The 19,125-nt window shown below is 45.0% G+C and overlaps 1 protein-coding gene across 1 annotated transcript in view; it reads right to left on the bottom strand.

Annotated features, from left to right (window-relative positions):
• MYO5A (myosin VA) overlaps positions 1 to 19,125 on the bottom strand; it is a 360,108-nt gene that overhangs the window by 74,721 nt on the left and 266,262 nt on the right. The window contains 6 exon segments of the mRNA XM_030189293.1: positions 1,115 to 1,342; positions 3,346 to 3,399; positions 3,586 to 3,729; positions 4,866 to 4,979; positions 8,294 to 8,442; positions 13,922 to 14,015. Of these exon segments, the coding sequence (XP_030045153.1) occupies positions 1,115 to 1,342; positions 3,346 to 3,399; positions 3,586 to 3,729; positions 4,866 to 4,979; positions 8,294 to 8,442; positions 13,922 to 14,015 (783 nt within the window).

The raw sequence follows: 19,125 nt of genomic DNA, 5'->3' as shown, positions 1-19,125 counted from the left end.
TACTGTAATTTTCTAGGGTTGCCTGTAATTGTTTGTGATCCACTAAGAACCAAATAGGTGTTCACAGAATATAAGTATTTTAATGTAATGTAACGGGACGTCCCATTATTTCATCTCGCGGGTCCTTTTTGTAGATGAGAGGTAGAAAATCATAGTACGTAAATGAAAGATACAACACATTTTTTTCGCACTTTAGGAAATATTAATTATGATGGACAAGTTTTTTCTTAATGGCTACCCTTGATATATCATTATTTACCTCAGGACGAAGCCCTGGAGGTATTAAGGGAGGTATTAGAACCTAGAAATTAACCTTGTAAGGTTCCAACTGATTTTGTAATGAGTTTAGCTATAATTGGTAAAGAGCAATTCTATGTACAGATATCGGAGGTGGCAACGGGAGACACCCCCTCCCCCATGTTTGTTCATGAATAAGTTTAAAAGAGAATGGGTGTTTCACTCTCCTTTTTCTGAGAAAATTTATTCCTGGCATCGGTTCATTGATGATGGTTTTGTATTATGGACAGGAAACATAGAAGAATCTGAAAAATTCATTAAATGGTTAAATTTATGTGATCAAAACATCCAATTCACTCATTGATGTTCATTTACTAAAATTTCTTTTTTGGATACGGAAATATCTTGGACACAAGAAAGTTTTAGCAGCACTGTATATCACAAAAATAGTGATAAAAACACATTTTTAAAAATTTAAGAGTTGTCACTCTAGACATCTGAAGGAAAGTTTACCTTATTTTCAATTTCTAAGATACAGAAGGATTTGTAGTGACTTGAGGAATTACAAGAGACAATCCAAAATTTTGTTAATTTGACAAACAGAGGATATTCACCAAAGCTTTTGAAGAAAGCATATAAGAGACAAATACAGAGTGTTACTTTTAAATAGTGACAAGAAATGGGGAAAAGAAGATATGTGAACATATTTGTGAGTAGATAATCTAACGTAAGTCTAGTTATTAACAAAATGAAGCATTGGAGTACCATTCAGACACACCATTTGTTTATGCCAGAGGATAAAATTTGACGGAGATTTTATAACCATCTTATCTAATTTATAAGGGCACTCAGAGCAGTAAGAATTCCCATCACTGACCTTGGGTGGAATAGCCTCCTTCTGGCTCATCAGCTGAGATCTGAGGATGAGGACTTCTTCCTTACGCACCTCCAGCTCCTCGCTGACCGAGGTCAATTGATCCAGGAGGACTCTATATGCAGGGGCCCCGGGAGCTGTTACCTCTGGTGCACTCTTTTCAGTGAGGGCTTTCTGCAACTCATTCAGCTCATTCTTCAGCTTCTTGTTCTCAGATTCAAGTTCTTGCCGCTGCAAAGATTCAGTAAGAGTATAACTGCACACTGGTTCTCTCTTAGCATTCTCCACCCATGAAATCGTGATGATGAGAAAGAGGCAGAAAATTATTTTGCAAGGCCTGAAAGCATTTGCTTTAAAGATTAATGCACTCAAATTCACCTGAATCTGGTTAAGTAGAGTCCCTTCTAACCCTGGAATTGCACTTTTAATAGTCTGCAGTCTGACTGGACCCCCCACCCTGCAAACCAAGACACTGGCTGCTGACTTGAAGAAAGAACAGCAGAAACTTGCCTCACAAAACTTTGTTACAGTGCACACGTTAAAATAATCAGTTCAATACTGAACTGGCAGCAGTGAGCACTTTTTTTTTTTTAAATACTGACCAGTGCTGGCTAATTTAGACCCAGATATTCCATTAACGTTACATAAGTACATAAGTATTGCCATACTGGGACAGACCGAAGGTCTATCAAGCCAGCATCCTGTTTCCAACAGTGGCCAATCCAGGTCACAAGTACCTGGTAAGATCCTAAAAAAGTACAATATATTTTATGCTGTTTATCCTAGAAATAAGCATTGGATTTTTCCCCAAGCCCATTTTAATAATAGTCTATGAACTTTTCTTTTAGGAAGCCAGCCAAAACTTTATGCGTGGGATATGCATAAAGGAATCCTGTGCAGCAGGAATGGATCCTCAGAAGCTTAGCTGAAATTGGGTGGCGGAGCAGGTGGGGGGAAGAGGGGTTGGTGGTTGGGAGGCTAGGATAGGGGAGGGCAGACTTATACGGTCTGTACCAGAGCCGGTGATGGGAGACGGGACTGGTGGTTGGGAGGCGGGAAATACTGCTGGGCAGACTTATACGGTCTGTGCCCTGAAAAAGACAGGTACAAATTCAAGATATGAGTTTATCTTGGGCAGACTAGATGGACCATGCAGGTCTTTTTCTGCCGTCATCTACTATGTTACTATGTTTTTTTAAGCCCCGCTAGGCTAACTGCTTTTACTACATTCTCTGGCAATGAATTCCAGAGTTTAATTATACGTTGAATGAAGAAAACCTTTCTCCAATGTGTTTTAAATTTACTACTTTGTAGCTTCATTGCGTGCCCCCTAGTCCTAGTATTTTTGGAAAGAGTAATCAATTCATGTCTACCTGTTCAACTCCACTCATTATTTTATAGGCCTCTATCGTATCTCCCCTCAGCCATCTTTTCTCCAAGCTGAAGAGCCCTAGCTGCTTTAGCCTTTCCTCATAGGGAAGTCGTCCCATTCCCTTTATTATTTTCGTCCTAAACCGTCACAGCTAACCGGGGAAAGCCAGGACTGACATTTAAGCAGTCCTACTTGCCCCCCTTACCTATGTAGAGACCGGCATTGAATATCACCAGTGCCCACATAACTTCCAGCTCTACACTGCCCCCAGCACACCCCAGGCACTGCCGTGGTTGGTCACAGCAAATATGTGGTATCACTGCCCGGTTAATTGCCGCTGAATAGTCCCTCCTGACCTGCTCAGTCTTATTTAACTGGGGAAAAGCCTCTCCTGTCTAGTTAAATAATTTTGAATAATGGGCTAATGAGCCTACTGAGTAGCTCAACTTGTGGGTGTTCTGTGACCCAAGTTTTGTTTCAGCCCCTACAGCCACATTATATAGCTCTGGCTCTTAAAATGCTAGATCCATCCTAGTTCCTGAGCTATTGCTGGTGCTACTGCTTACAGGTTTCAAACATGTACTAATTTAGCCCCTTTCTGTGTTTACCATAAGGTCAATATTTTGTAACCCGCCTAGAATTGCTTAGAGTAGGTTATAAATGGTTAAAATAAATCAAACCTCATGCACTGACATATAACACTATGGACCTTGAAAGTAGTAAGAGAAACCCAATGGAAGAGGATTAGGGCTCAATTCTATAGTACATGCTGGAGGGAGAAAAAAACTGTATAATGAAGTTATTCAATCATTCAAAAGGAGAATAATGGATGCATGTAGTCAATCTCTCTATTTACTATTACCTTAAGAGATTCGTATTCAAATTCGGCTCCTCTAAGTGGAGGCCTGGCATCCTCCTAGGAAACAAGACAGAAGTAAAAGGCCCCATCATTTTGGAGAACTGAAAATGCTAGTTCTTAAACAGCTAATACAATTTCATTAGTCTCACTCAATAATCAACATAAGCGTGAACATCAGGAAGGGATGAGGGGTGAGCAGTGAGGAGCGTTACTGTCATCTTGGAGTGAATGTCTGGGCTGTACCTTGGCTTTGATTCGCAGGACTTGGTCTTCCTTCCTGTCCAGTTCATCCTGCAGGGCTTGCTTTTCCTGTTCCAACTCTGAAACTCGTTTCTGCAGCTTCAGGAACAGGGACATGTCCAATGGGGCCTTTTTCTCTGTTGGCTCCTGCTTCACAGTAGTTAAGAAACATCAGGAAATGATGTTAAGATGGCTGACATTGAAAGCAGAGTTGGGTCATTAACACAGAAGGCAGGCAAGTCTAAATTATAGGTTTGTGTCATTCAAATGCATATCATCCCTTCAAAAACACTGTTAAAAAAAAAAACACATTAAACATAATAAGACACAGGATTAAAATGGAAATTTGAAGATAAAACAGCTTTTGATAGGCTGCTGTTGAGTTTTTTTTATTTTATTTTGTTTTCCCTACATACATCATGAAATTAAACTGAAATATGTGTACCCTACAGGACAGAAGAGATGGACATGACAGAACAGTCACATATCTCAAGGAGGCAATCTTAGGTTTACAAATGTACAAGATAAATACGCATGTAAGTAGCAAATTTAGAAGAGGTGCCCTTTTTGTGTGTTCATCAGATACAAATTGAATTGAAGGGGGTGTTTTGAGTGCGGGATTGAATGGACCTTAAATTTTTATGTGTATGTGGAGATGAAGCACAAGGAGCCTCAGGTTTCCCAAATGGAGAACTCACTTGGTTGGGGGGGGGGGGGGGGGGGCAGGAACAGAGCGGACCCTACACTACCCTGAGTCTCAGCCTACCCATCTAGAGCCAGACTGCATAGGATGCTACGCCTACCACCTGCTGGAGACTGAAAAATTCTGGGTTAAAGCTACACAGGATGCTTATAGTGTGACATCGTTGAGTCAGTAGTTCTTAGTCTCCTCAGGACTGCAGCAGCGAATCCTGTACCATGATGTCCAGCCTTTTCTCTTTATTCCCATCTCTGGTAGCCGGCAGCAGGCCAGCCTGGAACTCAAGTGACAAAATTCAACTTGTGGCAATTCAAGTTATGGTGGACACAGTGTAACTATATGGGCACCAATATATTTCATAGTTTTTCTTTATTCCATCACTATTAGTTGGGCACTCTAGAGTTCCATAATCAGGGAAAGGTTATGAATAATTTGTGCAAAGGGTACTTATTTGCAACTCATAATTAGAAAGCGAAAAGAAATGATGAGAAGTCCACGGTTTCAGAAGGCAAAGTATTATCTGAGAAATCTTTCTGTCCAGCACATTTAGTAATAGAGGGTAATGACATTTCTTTAACTTTACCTCAGCTTTCACAGGTACCTCCTCTGCCTCTGTAAGCTCAGAGCTAAATGTATATTCAGATTCATTGCTGCTGTGTGTGGAGTCTGTTCTTCTGTGTCCTGGCTTGGGAATGGTCTGAAATGCAAATTACTGTACATCAGTTATCACTGTCAATAATGAAGATCTCATGTGCCTAATTCATCAAATATCAGGCTCTTTGCAGTGCTGTTATGCATGCAAGTCCCAGAGTTTGCCTGTACCCAAGGAACTCTATCAGCAGCCGCAAGTGTTACAAACACGAAGCTTCTCCCAGACTCTACAGAATGAGAGTGAGGTTCTGTTTTAAACCCTTCTGGGTTCAATCCAAACCCATTCAAGGTCTGACATATCCTGCAGTTTTCAATAGTGGTTTTGAGCTGCAAGGTCAAATTATAAGTCCTTAAAAAGGAAATGAAACTTGGCAAATTTTTCACATCTAAGGTGTGGGATCAAATTCCTCAAAAATATCAGAACCAGATGGACAGATTCAGATTCTCTTCTCTATAATCAAGTTCAAAGTGCCAGGGCTGGCTGTGAGCTGAAGAATATGAGATCAAGTCCAATCAGAATCCTATCATGGTTCCATTGCTGCTGCAGGGGCGTAGTCAGACACCCAATTTTGCGTCAGAGGGAAGGCTCGGGCCAGCATGAGCAGGGGGAATGTGCTGCTGCTCACTGCTGGCAAATAACTAAAGGATTAGGTAGCAGGGAATTGGGGGAGTTCAGTTAAGTGACCCCCTCAATCTACTGGTGGTGAGGCTTGGGAGATCCCCACCAGCCAAATCACTGCTGTGCCACTGCCGGGTGGGCCGTAGGACTGTGCCCACCCGTGGATATGCCAGAGGCTGCTGTACCAAAATCATGACTCAGAGTCCAGCACCCATAAAGCAGGAGATAGGTAAAGGAAATCAGGCCATCCTATGGGGGGGGGGGGGGGGGGGGGGGGGGGGGGGGGGGACGGGAATGGAGGTGATGAGGGAAACTGCTTACAGCGCAATAGTTTATTTCAAGAAATTTCTGACATGCTAAGTCACATGCATTTTCCCCTCTTCTCCACAACACACACTAAAGCACCTTTTTTTCCAGTATTGGCTCCTCTCCTCTCCGTCCCACACCCGGTTCAGCATCTCTCTCCCACTTCCCTCCCAGTTTGGCAGTTGTCATTCACTTGCTCCCTCCGGCACCCTGGTGAAATTTAAGCTTGCCTTTCTATCCTGGCCAGCTTTAGTGTTGAAAGCAGGCTGTCTATTGGTGGTCCGCGGGGCTTTCCCTCCAAGGTTTTATGATGGAGACGGCATAAGCCTATCTGGCCCAATCTGTGGGCTGAAGCCAGTGGGCGGAGTGACCCCAAACATTTGACGTTTGCTATGGTTTTCAATAGCATCTGTGAATGTTTGGGTCACACAATATAGCAGCTGCGTGAGGGCGACAGCTTCAACTTTTTGACGTCATAAAAACTCCTTGTTTCCCTCTGCCAGTCCCACCTCCTCCAATTTTACTTCTTGTTTCCAGAGAAGGCAAGATCAGCAGAGGGAAGGCCCAGGATGGAAGGCAAGCTTAAAGGACATCAGGACGTGGGAGGGAGCAAGTGAGTGACATGCTGAACCAAGAAGGAGGGAGGAAGGAAGGAAACGAGAGATGTTATACCATAGGAAAGGGGGAGAGCTGGAGGATCTGGGACCTGCACGGAAAAGGAGGGAAATACAGGAAGGGGGGAGGAAGAAGAGAGAGAAGGAAATGAAATGATGCCAGGATCTGCAAGAGGAAGAGAAAGACAGGGTGCCCATGAGAAGTGGAAATGGGGTGGAGTCAGGGGCTGGTGAGAGAGGGACCTTTGCGGAATTCCCGGGGAGGAAGGCATGAGGAAGGGGGGAGGACAGAGGAAGGGGGGAGGGGGAGATGCTGGACATGGAGAGGGAAAGACACAGAGGAAAGATACTGGATAGGTGGGGGGGGGGGGGGAAGAGTCACAAAGGGACAATGACATGGAAAGGGACAGAGACACAGAGGGAATATACTGGATAGGTGGAGGGGAAGGGTCACAAAGGGACGATGACACATGAAGGGGGATGGGGAAACAGAAGGGGATACTGGATAGGGCAAGAATACAGACACAGAGAAGAGGGATACATAAATATAGTGAGAGGATAGGAGCAGGAGCACAGGAGAAATACTAGACAGGGTGATAAGACACAGAGGGAAGATGGATAGTGGACATGGAGAGAGAAGAAATGCCAAATGAACCAAGAGACCTTGGTAAGAGAGTTATGACAGAGGGAAAGGGAGACCAGAGACTGGGACCAACATGAAGAGGAAAATGTAATTACTAGGAAACACAGGTAGATAAAGGAATTAGATTTTTTATTTATTGATTAGAATATGTAAGTTTTTGGAATGTACATCTGTCAGAGCTGGTTTTAGATATAGCTGGGGGCCCTGCAAGAAAAATCTCTCATTGGCCTTCAATCTCCAGCACAGCAGTGAAAAATCTCCAGCTTTGGGTTGAGCCACCCTTGACATCTCTGAATTTATCTCCATGTTAGCCAGACTCAGACCAACCTCTCAAGATGCAGGTTATCCCTCCTGCTACTCCATAAACCTTTCCTGGGTCGTTTACCCCAGCCTCCCCCCATCTCATTTGGTTTGTTCCAGCCTTAAACCCAGAGGGAGCTTCAGATAACCATAACAGGAGGGAAATTCAGCATGAAGCCTGTGAGCTGACCAGTCCTTACAGGCTCTGCAATAGCTGTTCCAAACCTGTGTGCGAGGAAGGAATACCATCTGAAGACCATGTGCTGGTTTTCCTGCCCACTGCTATAGTGCTGCATGCCACAAGAAGATATCCATCAACCAGTCCCAACTTAGCCCCCCCCCCCCCCCCCCCCCCCCCCCCCCGACTGCACTAGTGCCTGTGCAAATACACACCCCAAAATCTGGTGCAACACCATGCTGTATTCTGGTTCTACTTGCCAGGTTACCCTCTAAAAAGAAATCATATTAACGGGAGCTTGACAGCTCATAACATTATCTCTGCTTTTCTTCACTTATCTAATAAATCAGATAGGATGGGAAAAATGAACTTATTAGAATTTTATGTAGGCCAGTTGGTCCCAGAACCAGCAAAATCCTTTATTGGTTTTCTGAGTTTACCACCACCTCAATTCAACTGTAAGAAGGGAAGTTGAGATCTTAAATGCAATTCGAATAGTCATTTGCTAACACCATTCTTAGTAAAATATGCAAGACATAGGATGAGGTTTTCATGCAGGCTGGGGTAAGCCAGAAATGCTCAGTGTTCTGGAAAGGATCTTGCAAACCAGAATGAAAAAGAAGGGCGTCAGACCACAAAACGGAGCATGTAATCTCAGTTTAAGTGAGTCCACAGACTCGAAGAGTTCCTGACTACATACCACCATCACATTGAGTTCATCCTTGAGGTCATCGTAGCGCTCTTCTAGGCGACTGTACTCGTTCAGAAGGTTTTGATACCTCAGCCTTTCATCATTCAGGTCAAATTCCAGCTGTTTTGTTTCCTCTGCCAACTTCTTCTCCATGGCCTCTGCCAAATGTAAAAGAGAAAATGCAGTCAATCAAAAATAAACACAGATCAATATTTAAACTCCATGGTCAGTGCTTCTTTTTAAAATCAGCTGAGGCATTTAAATCATTCACATATAGGAGCAAAATTCAGCAGCAATCCATATTGCTAAATAGTTTAAATTTGAGACAGACGTTTTGCTGGTCGAAATTAAATTGCTCAGCTCCATGGATAGTGGCTGAGCATCGCCAGCTATCCATATAGTTGGATGGAAGACCTTTGCTCTGTTCTAGCGCTATCTAGATAGTATTACTGAAAAATCACATATAAGCCACCTACACATTTACCCCGGATTCTATACAGCACGACTTAAGTTGCGCGCGCAAATCCAGTCGTATTCTGGATTTGTACGCACAACTTAATTAACAAGCCAATCAGTGCTGATAATTGCCACTTAACAAGCAATTGACACTAACTGGCATTAATTAGAATTTACACGCAGAATTGTATTCTGCAACGGGATGCACGTAAATTCTAAGTCACATAGTTGACAAGGGGGCTTGACCATGGGCATGGAATGGGTGGGTTATGGCCATTTCTAAAATCTACACGCGTTGTTATAGAATACACCTGGTCTGCGCCTAATTTAGGCATCAGGATTTACGCCAAGGCGTAACTACCCGCAACTAAACTTATTCACGCAGATGGGTGCTTAGCGTTTTCTATAAACCGCACAGAAATTTAGGCCTATTCTATAAAGTATGCTTAAATTTAGGTGTGCTTTAGAAAATATGCCTAGGCGTATTTTTTTCAGAATGCAATTTTCAGGCGCCATATAAAGAATCTAGCCCATAAGGGGTAATTCTATAAAATGGAGCCAGGAAGATCCACACAGAACTAATATTCTGCAAAGGGTGCTCTGTGCTCCGCACCTTTTACAGAATACTAGCTTAGGGCAGAACTCGCACTTAACTTTGGGTGCTCTGCTGAAACCTGGATTAAATGCTGGAGCACAACTAATGCAAAAAATACCATAACAAGTGGAAAGAATGCTAAAGTTCCAGGGGATAGACACAGCCAAAAAACAAGGAGTGGGAACTGGATCAGGCTCTTCGAAAACAGACTCAGGACTCCCAATGTGAAATTAAAGATGTTTCTTTAAGATGACTCGACCATGTTTCGGGACACACGTGCCTGCCTCAGCGCTACAGCGGCATTTCACATGCTAGCTATACTTTTTCTTTCATCAGTGGTCTTTTTAAAGACCAGCATATGCTTATTTTACAAGACATATTGCCAAGGATAGATGTGATTGTCAAGTATACGCATCAAGACTCCTGAGGCTGGCCAGGATCTCAGAAGCTTGAAGCTTAGAATCTGGAGGTTAGCGGCTGCCATTAAACATGTAAGTGTCTGTATATCCATATAAATTTACAAACATGTGTATGAACTCCATAAAACTTAAAATGAATGCATCCCCACACAATTGTGGAGCAAGTAGTGCTCTGGAAAAGTGTTTGTCATTTGCAATGTGTGGCTGTTTATACTGGCATTGGTTGTTTATACTGGCATTGGTAGATATCCTCCCCTTCATTCCCCTTTCACTTACTCAGTACCTAGCATCCACCCACACATATCACTAGAAAACAGTTCACCGAGACCCATTAGAAGCTGGATGTGACAAAACAGTGGGTTTGTAAGCTTGTAAACTGTATTAATTCTTGAAGTTTATTTCTCTGTTTTGGCCAGCAGGTGGTGCATGCTTTATGTTTAAAAATGTTACAGAGAAATGACTGTTCCTTTTTTAGTTTAACACAAAGAAGTAACCTACAGTGACGTGGCCAGATACTTAAAAAAAAATGTTGTTCTGGGCTCTGATTGGCCCAGGAGCTCAAATTCAGTCTGGAAATACTGGATTTTTCTCCAGTCTCAGTCTGGAAGTAGAGAGATAAAAACCTCTTTACTGAGACAAAGTGGGCAGTTATATTCTGTAACTTGTGAGCAGCTATATATCATGTACTTCCCAGGCACTATCCAGGTAGTGATAAAATGTTTAGTTTTGTAATTGATCCTTATTCAGTTATCTGTTATTTTCCATCTGTTTTTATAGTTCACTGTTCAATAATTTTATGACAATAAACCTTTTTTTAGTTTACTGACTCTGCATGTCTGGACTGACTAAGAATCCTGGTGGGTTGTGTGTTGGGTCCGTGAGTGCTTTCTAGGAACCGTGGGACAACTGGGAATGTGGCCCCAGTAACCTAGACATTACTAGGGATAACTTGAGAGTGGGAGACTCACCCAGAGGCAGTTGTAACCCAGTTGGTGGGAGGAGGGTGCTAGTGTAGAGCACAAGCAGCAGGTGAACCTGCACTTAGAGGGATAGACCCTCTAAGTGGCCACTCGGTTAGCTCCAGGCAAGTGGCTAGACATTTCGTGACACGGGATGTCTGTGAATCTTTGGCCATGAACTTGCTTTGTCTCTCCTTCTTAGTGCTGGGAGACCCTGTTGCTTTTTTAGAGGGGTGCACTGTCCCTGCCCCACCATTTTTTGTTTCCACTGGCACATGTGGGCCTTGCCAGCACAGCAGTCATGTTGGCTTAATCCTAGTAAGTACGAGACTTTATAAAATGAGTGCTAACTAGATTTGTTCATTGGACCAGGTAGATGGCTCAGCTGCAGTACTGTGAGTTCCATTCAGTGAGACCAGCAACACCTATGGGTCAGACTCAGAGTGCAGACACAGCAGGTTCTAGGAGGTGTCATGTGGTCTATGACCTCTGAGTGAGAAATTGCCACCGTAGTGATTTGACCACATAGAAATGGCAGGGGAGCTTTGTTACAACATGGGGCAATAATCCTAGACAGTAGCATCCCTCTTGGCATTCATCAGAGCCTTCTGTAAAACATTGGAGGAACAGTGAATGTCCCAACCAGGATATTCTAATTCCTATTAGGTCATTCTATGTAAAATGGAGCTCCACATATCGCAAAATTAAATACCTGTACCACACTTTAATTCTCTAATAATTTTATAATATTTTGAGCTGTGAATATGTAGCGACTGCAGGCTTTAATTACGTCCACAATAACTCAGAGCTATCCTAGACAAATGATGGAAAAGATCTCCATGAATGAAGTGATGACCTGCCGGCACAACCAAGTGCAAAAGGTTCTTCACAGAACGCTTTGGGAAACCTGGTATAAGCTGCTCCATACAGGATATTAAGGAAATGTGGCTTCTAGGGGCTAAAAAAAATAAGAAGTTTAAATTCTGCGAACAAAATGGAAACAAGGGTCCCTTATCTAACTGGTTTAGAGACTGTTCATTAGGATCAAACATAACAGATCAGTTAAGAACTTAACTACTGTATCTTCTGTGTTACCTCTGTGTGATACTTCGTGTCAAGAGTTTGCCAATTTCTTTCAGAAGAAAGTAGTGGATATTACAAGTTCTTTTAGTAATTCAATTTTGCCTTCTGAACAGCCTAGAAGTGTGAATATGTTGTTGGAGTTTTCTACAATTTCTAAGAAGGAGGTTAAGGCTGTGATGAGCAAGCTGAATCCTTTGCGTTGTTCCTTGGCTAACTGCTCTCTGATTATTATTATTATTAACGACTCCTTCATCTACTATCATGAACAAATCACTATCAGAGGGGATCGTCCCTGGGACTTTGAAACAGGCAGTTGTGCATCCTTTCCTGACAGGTGGAGCATTTTATCCTCAACAAGTTGTGAACTATTGTCCAATCTTAGCAAAACGTTTGGAAAGGCTTGTGTTGGATCAATCACATAATTTCCTTGAACTGAATGATTTGATTGATGTTTGTCAATATGGTGGTTTCAGATGTAAAAATTCTACTGAAATGTAGTTGATTCCCACATTTGATTTGATACATGTGGGATTTGATCGAGATGAGGAATATCTAATGGTTTCCCGGGATATTTCTGCCACTTTTGAAACAATTCACCATGAAAGTTTACTAAGTTGGTTATATTCTTTTGGGATTCAGGGAATGGTCTTAGAATGGTTTCGTTCTTTCCTATCAGAATGTTATTTTTTAGTCTGTTTAGGTAAGAAGAACTCATCTTGGGTACCGATTACTACAGGTGTACCACAAGGGTCCGCTCTTTCTCCTGTTTTATTTACTATCTACTTGATTCCAATTTATCATGTTCTGTCTGGTATGGGTGTGTAATACCGACTATTCTGATATTCAGGGGTTTCCCCCCCCCCCCAGTAAAGTGTTCTGTCTCTGAGACTCTCTTTTATGAAAATGTGCTTGCAGAAGTTAATTTGTACAGCGCTGCGTAACCCTAGTAGCGCTCTAGAAATGTTAAGTAGTAGTAGTAGTAGTAGTAGGATCCTGGTTTAGCACCAACAGGTTGAAGTTGAAGGGAAAACACAAATACTGTTATTGTTTAATCATTCAGATCCTGAGTGCTGGCTCGGTGTGTTCAGTTTTGCAGATACTAAGGTTGTTTTCGTTACTGAATGTAAGTATCTTGGGAGTTCTATTAGATTCTAAGCTAAATTGCAAGTTTCAAATAAAGAATGTTATTCGGAAAGCCTACTTCAGGTTAAGATTATTAAGACATTTGAAGAATTTGTTACCTGAGGTAAACTTCCAGACAGTTTTGCAAGCTTTAGTATTATCTGTTCTGGATTACTGAATTGATGATTCATTGTCTTCAAATTGTGAAAAATTCTACAGCTAGGCTTCTGACAGGATTGTCAAAATCTGATCATATTGCATCAGCTCTGAAGGATTTGCACTGGTTCCTGTGCTTTGGCAGATTAGGTTTAAGGTGTTGACCTTGATTTTTTAAGCATTGAGCAACCCCTAGTATTGGCTTCATATTCAAAACTGTAACAGCCATCTCGTAGTTTATGTTCTGCAGATAAACTTTTATTGGATATGCCTTCCGTTAAGAGTGTTAGACGAATCTAACCGTTCAGCAGTGTTTCAGATTGCGGGCATGTCTCTTTGGAATTCTTTGCCTGTGAACTTACATATTATAACTTTGATACTCCAGTTTAGGAACAGTTAAAATCATTTCTTGTTGTCCAGGTCTTTTCAGTATAGCTTAAGTATTAGGCTTGCTGCCACAAGTTTCTAGTCACGGTAAGGGGAATTCATTATTGTGTATGTTCCTGATGTACACCGCCTAGGACTTATTATTATTATATTAGTTACATTTGTATCCCACATTTTCCCACCTTTTTGCAGGCTCAATGTGGCTTACATATAACTGTTAACAGCGTTAGCCAATTCCAGCCTGAACAAATACATAGTATGAATGAATGCAAAGTGATATTGCGGTAGAATGAGGTGCATGTATGGTAGTTACAATTGGGGGGAACTTAGGGAGGGAAAGGGGGAAGAAGGGTCAGGTAGTGTACGTTACGGTCTTTGGTTACATTGTCTCACAAGTGTCTAGTATTTAGAAATGTTTCAAATAAATAAATAAATAACCTGAGATGAGAAAAGTACCAACCTGTCATGGACTTGGCCTGTTCCTGAATTAGCCGGTTCAGTTCCTCCTTCTCCGTCTTCAACGAAGTGTTCTGTTCTTTAAGCTCTGAAAGCAGCTACAGACAACAGAAAACCACAGGTTAAGTCTTGAGTGGAGGAGTAGCCACTGGCTAGAGCACTGGGTGCGGAATCAGGGACAAATTACTTAACTTTTCACTGTCTCAAGTACAAATTTAGATTGTAAGCCCTCCAAGGTACTGGGGAATACCTACCATACTTGAATGCAAATCGCTTTGGTGAATGCATGAGCTAAATCCAAACAAAAATAATAAAAAGTAGCAGCTGCTTGGTATGTTTAGTGTGTGAATCTCCACCTTGAAGGCGAGAACCATCTGATTGGTCAGAGAATGGCTTATTTCAGGACTATAATGGGCAAACAGCTGAAGATCAGCAATCAGAGAGCAACAGGATTAAATAATTTGCCCAGAGTCACAAGAAGCTGCAGTGGAAATAGAAATAAGTTCTCCAGGTTCTCAGGCCACTGCACTAACCACTAGGCTACTCGTCCGCTTACACAGACAAGGCACAAGCAACTGCATGTATCTATAGTTATAGAAATGCTCTTTTAGGTTGTATGTCCTCTGGGGACAGGAAAATACCTACCATACCCGACTAACTCAGTTTGAGTTTGGGTTTGGAAAGCAGAGTAATTAAAGCTCAAATCCAAATTCATATGTTAACGTACACTTAATGCAATTTGATGAACAGGCCCCTAAAGCAGAGGTTCTCAACCTAGTCCTCAGGACACACCCAGTCAGGTTTTCAGGATATCCACAATGAATATGCATGAGATAGGTTTGCATATAAAGCGAATGCTACATACCTGTAGAAGGTATTCTCCGAGGACAGCAGGCTGATTGTTCTCACTGATGGGTTGACGTCCTCGGCAGCCCCTTCCATCGGAAAGTTTACTAGCAAAGGCCTTTGCTAGTCCTCGCGCGCGCATGCGCGGCCGTCTTCCCGCCCGAAACCGGCTCGAGCCGGCCAGTCCAGTATGTAGCAAGACAATACACTTCAAGGGAAGACTCAACTCCAAAGGGGAGGCGGGCGGGTTTGTGAGAACAATCAGCCTGCTGTCCTCGGAGAATACCTTCTACAGGTATGTAGCATTCGCTTTCTCCGAGGACAAGCAGGCTGCTTGTTCTCACTGATGGGGTATCCCTAGCCCCCAGGCTCACTCAAAACAACAACCATGGTCAATTGGGCCTCGCAACGGCGAGGACATAACTGAGATTGACCTAAAAAATTTACCAACTAACTGAGAGTGCAGCCTGGAACAGAACAAACAGGGCCCTCGGGGGGTGGAGTTGGATCCTAAAGCCCAAACAGGTTCTGAAGAACTGACTGCCCGAACCGACTGTCGCGTCGGGTATCCTGCTGCAGGCAGTAATGAGATGTGAATGTGTGGACAGATGACCACGTCGCAGCTTTGCAAATTTCTTCAATGGAGGCTGACTTCAAGTGGGCTACCGACGCAGCCATGGCTCTAACATTATGAGCCGTGACATGACCCTCAAGAGCCAGCCCCGCCTGGGCGTAAGTGAAGGAAATGCAATCTGCTAGCCAATTGGATATGGTGCGTTTCCCTACAGCCACTCCCCTCCTATTGGGATCAAAAGAAACAAACAATTGGGCGGACTGTCTGTGGGGCTGTGTCCGCTCCAGGTAGAAGGCCAATGCTCTCTTGCAGTCCAATGTGTGCAGCTGACGTTCAGCAGGGCAGGAATGAGGACGGGGAAAGAATGTTGGCAAGACAATTGACTGGTTCAGATGGAACTCCGACACAACCTTTGGCAAGAACTTAGGGTGAGTGCGGAGGACTACTCTGTTGTGATGAAATTTGGTGTAAGGGGCCTGGGCTACCAGGGCCTGAAGCTCACTGACTCTACGAGCTGAAGTAACTGCCACCAAGAAAATGACCTTCCAAGTCAAGTACTTCAGATGGCAGGAATTCAGTGGCTCGAAAGGAGGTTTCATCAGCTGGGTGAGAACGACATTGAGATCCCATGACACTGTAGGAGGCTTGACAGGGGGCTTTGACAACAGCAAGCCTCTCATGAAGCGAACAACTAAAGGCTGTCCTGAGATCGGCTTACCTTCCACATGGTAATGGTAAGCACTGATTGCACTAAGGTGAACCCTTACAGAGTTGGTCTTGAGACCAGACTCAGACAAGTGCAGAAGGTATTCAAGCAGGGTCTGTGTAGGACAAGAGCGAGGATCTAGGGCCTTGCTGTCACACCAGACGGCAAACCTCCTCCAATGGAAGAAGTAACTTCTCTTAGTGGAATCTTTCCTGGAAGCAAGCAAGATGCGGGAGACACCCTCTGACAGACCCAAAGAGGCAAAGTCTACGCCCTCAACATCCAGGCCGTAAGAGCCAGCGACTGGAGGCTGGGATGCAGAAGTGCCCCTTCGTCCTGTGTGATGAGGGTCGGAAAACACTCCAATCTCCACGGTTCTTCGGAGGACAACTCCAGAAGAAGAGGAAACCAGATCTGACGCGGCCAAAAAGGAGCAATCAGAATCATGGTGCCTCGGTCTTGCTTGAGTTTCAACAAAGTCTTCCCCACCAGAGGTATGGGAGGATAAGCATACAGCAGACCCTCCCCCCAGTCCAGGAGGAAGGCATCCGATGCCAGTCTGCCGTGGGCCTGAAGCCTGGAACAGAACTGAGGGACTTTGTGGTTCACTCGAGATGCGAAGAGATCTACCAAGGGGGTGCCCCACACCTGGAAGATCTGTCGTACCACACGGGAATTGAGCGACCACTCGTGAGGTTGCATAATCCTGCTCAACCTGTCGGCCAGACTGTTGTTTACGCCTGCCAGATATGTGGCTTGGAGCCCCATGCCGTGACGGCGAGCCCAGAGCCACATGCTGACGGCTTCCTGACACAGGGGGCGAGATCCGGTGCCCCCCTGCTTGTTGACATAGTACATGGCAACCTGGTTGTCTGTCTGAATTTGGATAATTTGGTGGGACAGCCGATCTCTGAAAGCCTTCAGAGCGTTCCAGATCGCTCGTAACTCCAGAAGATTGATCTGCAGATCGCGTTCCTGGAGGGACCAGCTTCCTTGGGTGTGAAGCCCATCGACATGAGCTCCCCATCCCAGGAGGGACGCATCCGTGGTCAGCACCTTTTGTGGCTGAGGAATTTGGAAGGGACGTCCCAGAGTCAAATTGGAGCAAATCGTCCACCAATATAGGGATTTGAGAAAACTCGTGGACAGGTGGATCACGTCCTCTAGACCCCCGGCGGCCTGATACCACTGGGAGGCTAGGGTCCATTGAGCAGATCTCATGTGAAGGCGGGCCATGGGAGTCACATGAACTGTGGAGGCCATGTGGCCCAGCAATCTCAACATCTGCCGAGCTGTGATCTGCTGGGACGCTCGCACCCGCGAGACGAGGGACAACAAGTTGTTGGCCCTCGTCTCTGGGAGATAGGCGCGAGCCGTCCGAGAATCCAGCAGAGCTCCTATGAATTCGAGTTTCTGCACTGGGAGAAGATGGGACTTTGGATAATTTATCACAAACCCCAGTAGCTCCAGGAGGCGAATAGTCATCTGCATGGACTGCAGGGCTCCTGCCTCGGATGTGTTCTTCACCAGCCAATCGTCGAGATATGGGAACACGTGCACCCCCAGCCTGCGAAGTGCCGCTGCTACCACAGCTAGGCACTTTGTGAACACCCTGGGCGCAGAGGCGAGCCCAAAGGGTAGCACACAGTACTGGAAGTGGCGTGTGCCCAGCTGAAATCGCAGATACTGTCTGTGAGCTGGCAGTATCGGGATGTGAGTGTAGGCATCCTTCAAGTCCAGAGAGCATAGCCAATCGTTTTGCTGAATCATGGGAAGGAGGGTGCCCAGGGAAAGCATCCTGAACTTTTCTTTTACGAGATATTTGTTCAGGGCCCTTAGGTCTAGGATGGGACGCATCCCCCCTGTTTTCTTTTCCACAAGGAAGTACCTGGAATAGAATCCCAGCCCTTCCTGCCCGGATGGCACGGGCTCGACCGCATTGGCGCTGAGAAGGGCGGAGAGTTCCTCTGCAAGTACCTGCTTGTGCTGGAAGCTGTAAGACTGAGCTCCCGGTGGACAATTTGGAGGTTTTGAGGCCAAATTGAGGGTGTATCCTTGCCGGACTATTTGCAGAACCCACTGATCGGAGGTTACGAGAGGCCACCTTTGGTGAAAAGCTTTCAACCTCCCTCCGACTGGCAGGTCGCCCGGCACTGACACTTGGATGTCGGCTATGCTCTGCTGGAGCCAGTCAAAAGCTCGCCCCTTGCTTTTGCTGGGGAGCCGCGGGGCCTTGCTGAGGCGCACGCTGCTGACGAGAGCGAGCACGCTGGGGCTTAGCCTGGGCCGCAGGCTGTCGGGAAGGAGGATTGTACCTACGCTTACCAGAAGCATAGGGACCAGTCTTCCTTCCCCCGAAAAATCTTCTACCTGTAGAGGTAGATGCTGAAGGCTGCCGGCGGGAGAACTTGTCGAATGCGGTGTCCCGCTGGTGGAGAGACTCTACCACCTGCTCGACTTTTTCCCCAAAAATGTTGTCCGCACGGCAAGGCGAGTCCGCAATCCGCTGCTGGATTCTATTCTCCAGGTCGGCGGCACGCAGCCATGAGAGCCTGCGCATCACCACACCTTGAGCAGCGGCCCTGGACGCAACATCAAAAGTGTCATAAACTCCTCTGGCCAGGAATTTCCTGCACGCCTTCAGCTGCCTGACCACCTCCTGAAAAGGCTTGGCTTGCTCAGGGGGAAGAGCATCAACCAAGCCCGCCAACTGCCGCACATTGTTCCGCATGTGTATGCTCGTGTAGAGCTGGTAAGACTGGATCTTGGCCACGAGCATAGAAGAATGGTAGGCCTTCCTCCCAAAGGAGTCTAAGGTTCTAGGGTCTTTGCCCGGGGGCGCCGAAGCATGCTCCCTAGAACTCTTAACCTTCTTTAGGGCCAAATCCACAACTCCAGAGTCGTGAGGCAACTGAGTGCGCATCAGCTCTGGGTCCCCATGGATCCGGTACTGGGACTCGATCTTCTTGGGAATGTGGGGATTACTTAATGGCTTGGTCCAGTTCGCAAGCAATGTCTTTTTCAGGACATGATGCAAGGGAACAGTGGACGCTTCCTTAGGTGGAGAAGGATAGTCCAGGAG

Source organism: Microcaecilia unicolor, chromosome 1 (genome assembly GCF_901765095.1).
Source record: "Microcaecilia unicolor chromosome 1, aMicUni1.1, whole genome shotgun sequence".
NCBI lineage: Eukaryota > Metazoa > Chordata > Amphibia > Gymnophiona > Siphonopidae > Microcaecilia > Microcaecilia unicolor.
The sequence above is the reverse complement of the archived record's forward strand: the minus strand, read 5'-3'. Positions and strand labels throughout refer to the sequence as shown.